This window comes from Musca vetustissima, unplaced genomic scaffold, assembly GCF_032173495.1.
Source record: "Musca vetustissima isolate MV318-11 ecotype Yass unplaced genomic scaffold, APGP_CSIRO_Mvet_v1 utg632971, whole genome shotgun sequence".
Classification (NCBI taxonomy): domain Eukaryota; kingdom Metazoa; phylum Arthropoda; class Insecta; order Diptera; family Muscidae; genus Musca; species Musca vetustissima.
The window spans coordinates 11,260-15,149 of NW_026873846.1; the positions used below are offsets into that span (position 1 = coordinate 11,260).

Here is a 3,890-nt window from a genome sequence, read left to right on the forward strand (position 1 = left end):
AAAATTTATATACTAGAAGTCATTGTAACAATTGAATTTGTGCGCTGCGTTACGCAATATTGTAAAACTAAGGTGATTTGTAAAATTAATTGGAAATATATTTGAAATAAAACTTCTTTGCTTTAGAATTTTAAAGCAGCATAAACGACAGGAAGTCGCTACAGAATCTGCTTTTAAAACTTGGTTTTATTGCAACAATTCTTTAAAATTCTTATTACAATAAGAATATGGCGCAGCAAAACGCAAATATTCCATCGAGCTGCGTTCTCTGTTCCAATCCCGATGACGAACATATGGTGACATGTTCGAGGTGCAAAATAAATTACCATTTAATTTGTTGTAACATTGATGATGACCGTGGTGTAATTAATTGGATGTGCCAGAAATGTCAAGAGCAACAGCAAAATATGCATCATAACCTCAATGTCGAAGCAACAGCTAATGGTACCAGCACCGAACATATTGATGAGACATCATATTTTCAACAACCGTCAGCAAGTGGTTCTCATCAAACGATGCTCACAACAACTCTTCCAACGGGGTTTACAATAAAAACACAACTACAACTTCGACAGCTCGAAGAAGAGATGGCATTAAGAGAAGAATTTCTTAGGCGCAAATATGAGTTATTGCAAAATAACGGCGTGCAACAGACGAACATTATGGGAAATATTTCGCGAGAACCAGATGAACGGTCAGCAGATAACAATATTCATACCCAAGAATCTGAACAGCCCCAAGTATTTCAGTGCCAACAAAATGCAAGTATATCAACACAGCATAATTATAGTCGCGGTAACGTAATGTCAACGCAAGCAAGGCTATCAGGCGTAAATAGAGATCAAAATCATAACAATGACATCTCAACTTTAAATCAACCGCTGTATCATAGTACTCACAGAAATATTCTACCGCTGTATTCAAATGAGAGTGATGTACATCGCCATCAAGTTGGTGACGGATTGAACATACCCCATGCCAGTACTCTCAACAACAACAGCTATTTGACAGATCCAAACGTAAACAATAACACAAGCGATATTAATATTTCAGCAACACAATTTTTTGCTCGCCAAAGTTTTTCGAAAGATTTGCCACATTTTAATGGTGACCCCCGAGAGTGGCCAATTTTTATAAGCGCGTTTGAACAAAGTACAAATGCTGCAGGTTATAGTAACGAAGAAAACCTTATTCGGTTGCAGAAGTGTCTACACGGTAAGGCTCGTGATGCTGTAAGAAATTGCTTGATGTTGCCCGACATGGTTCCAGATATCATTCGCACTCTAAAAATGTACTTTGGTCGTCCAGAATGCGTCCTTAAAAGTCTAATTGACGATATTCGGAAAATGATTTTGCCAAAGGGAAAACTCGAAGCTTTGATTGAATTTGCTTTTGCCATTAAAAATATGTGCGCTACTATACGTGCTAGCAAATTAGATGATTATATTATGAACCCTACTCTACTACAGGAATTAGTCGAAAAGCTATCACCAGATATGATGATTCAATGGGCATTACACTCAAAAGATAAGCAACGACCAACTCTAATAGATTTTTCGGATTGGCTTTACATTATTGCGGAAGCTACATGTAGAGTCACCGTTCCCAATTTCGAGTTCACCAATGACAAGAAAACGTCGAGGAAGGAAAACCGTCTCAACACACATTTCGAACACGAGGACAAGCGTAGACTACCAGTTTGTTTTCTGTGTGAAGATGCACACAAGTTGTCCAAATGTTCAAAATTTAACGAAATGACTACCACTGAAAGATGGGATTTAGTTAAATCGAAGAATTTGTGCTGCATTTGTCTTGGAAGACATCGACGTAAGTGTTGGTTTCAAAGAGAGTGTGGTGTCAATGGATGCATTGTACGCCACAGCCCCTTACTTCACAGCGACGACTATCCAGGTGTAAGTACATTAAGCACTATTAATAATCATAAAGCTTCGGGGACACAGGATTCATTTTTCCGAATTGTGCCAGTAACACTTTATAACAATTCAAAGTCTGTAACAATTTTTGCGCTTATGGATGATGGGTCTAGTTTAACACTTTTGGAGGAGGGTGTTGCAGATAAGTTGGGTGTAACAGGAATCACTGATCCACTGTGCATGCGTTGGACTGGTGATGTAGTACGTTTCGAAGATGCATCTAGAAGGTTCGATCTGAAAATATCAGCCAAAAATAGTTCTATAATTTACCCTCTCCAAAATGTTCACACAGTAGAAAGTTTGAATTTGTCACCAGAAACTTTGTTGCTAAAGGATATTAGACAAAAATACCCTTACTTGGTCGATGTACCTCTAGAGGAATATGAAGATGCTGTCCCTTCCATGATTATAGGTGTAAATAACCCAAATCTGATTTCGTCTATTAAGACTAGAGAAGGGAAGTGGCACCAACCAGTTGCTTCGAAAACTAGACTTGGGTGGACACTTTTTGGTGGTAATTCAATGGTAGCAACGTTAAATGTGCACTCGTGTGTATGCACTAAAGACGCGCAGCTGCACAAAGTAGTAAAACAATTTTTTTCTGGTGAAAGTGACTGCACTGATTTATCGACATATCTGGCCGTACCACAAGAAGACGAACGAGCTCTGCGTATCATGAGAGAAACATGTACATTTAAAGATGGACGATACGAAGTAGGGCTACTATGGAAAGAGGATAATACCGTATTGCCTAATAGCCTACCAACAGCAATGAAGCGGTTAAATTGCATTAAGAAAAAAGCACGTCGTGATACTAAAATCGCCGAAGTTTTGCAGCAACAAATAGAAGGTTTAGTAGAGAAAGGCTATGCCGAAAAGTTGCCTTCTTATGTTTTGGAACAAGAAATCGGAAAGGTGTGGTATCTTCCTACATTTATAGTAAAAAATCCCCATAAACCAAATAAAGTCCGCTTGGTATGGGATGCTGCTGCCAAAACTGGAAATGTGTCTTTAAATGATTTTTTGCTTAAAGGGCCAGATCTACTTAGACCATTAATGCATGTCATATTTAAATTCAGAATAGGAGCAGTTGCGGTCTGCGGAGACATAGCGGAAATGTTTCACCGCATAAGAGTGAGGAAAGCGGATGCGAGTGCTCAAAGATTCTTGTGGTGGGATAGTCAAAATCCGGTTCTGATTTATCAACTTAACGTTCTTACTTTTGGAGCATCCTGTTCTCCGTTCATTTCACATTATGTGAGAAACAAAAATGCAGAAGCATTCGGCCACGAAGACTCCAAAGTTATCGAAGCCATAACCAAGCAACATTATGTTGATGACTTCATAGATTCCACCGATACTGTCGCGGAGGCCATTGAATTATCTCAAAAGGTTAAAGAAGTACATGCTTGTGGAGGATTTGTTATGAGGAATTGGTTATCCAACTCGGATGAGGTTTTACAGGCCCTCGGAGAAGTCCAAACTGTTATGAATAAAAATTTTGAATGCAACGAAAACATCAATCAGTATGAAAAGGTTCTCGGTCTCTATTGGGATTCGAAATCAGATACCTTTAAAATAAATTTGAAATTCGTAAGAATCAAACGTCCAATATTCGTTGAAGATATTATTCCAACAAAGAGGGAAGTACTGCAAGTTTTAATGTCGGTTTTCGATCCATTAGGTTTCGTAGCCTGTTTTATGTCGTATCTGAAAACCATATTACAACATATCTGGAGGAGTGGAATTGAATGGGACGAAGCACTTAACAATGATCTATACACTGAGCGGTTATTGGGACGAGGCTTGTAAAAAATATATGCGCTCATAACTTAAAAATAAAGCGTAAAATAATGTGGACCGACTCTAAAACAGTACTTCAATGGTTGTCGGGCGACCCACGGAAATATAAACAATTTGTAATGTTTCGTACAGCTGAGTAAAATAATAAACGAG

General features: G+C 38.4%; 1 protein-coding gene across 1 annotated transcript; it reads left to right on the forward strand.

Moving 5' to 3' along the window:
* The first annotated feature begins 227 nt into the window (after positions 1–227).
* Positions 228–3,746, forward strand: LOC133328620 (uncharacterized). Its single transcript, XM_061537166.1, has one exon. It carries the CDS (start codon positions 228–230, stop codon positions 3,744–3,746), a length of 3,519 nt encoding a protein of 1,172 aa, XP_061393150.1.
* The last annotated feature ends 144 nt before the right edge of the window (positions 3,747–3,890 follow it).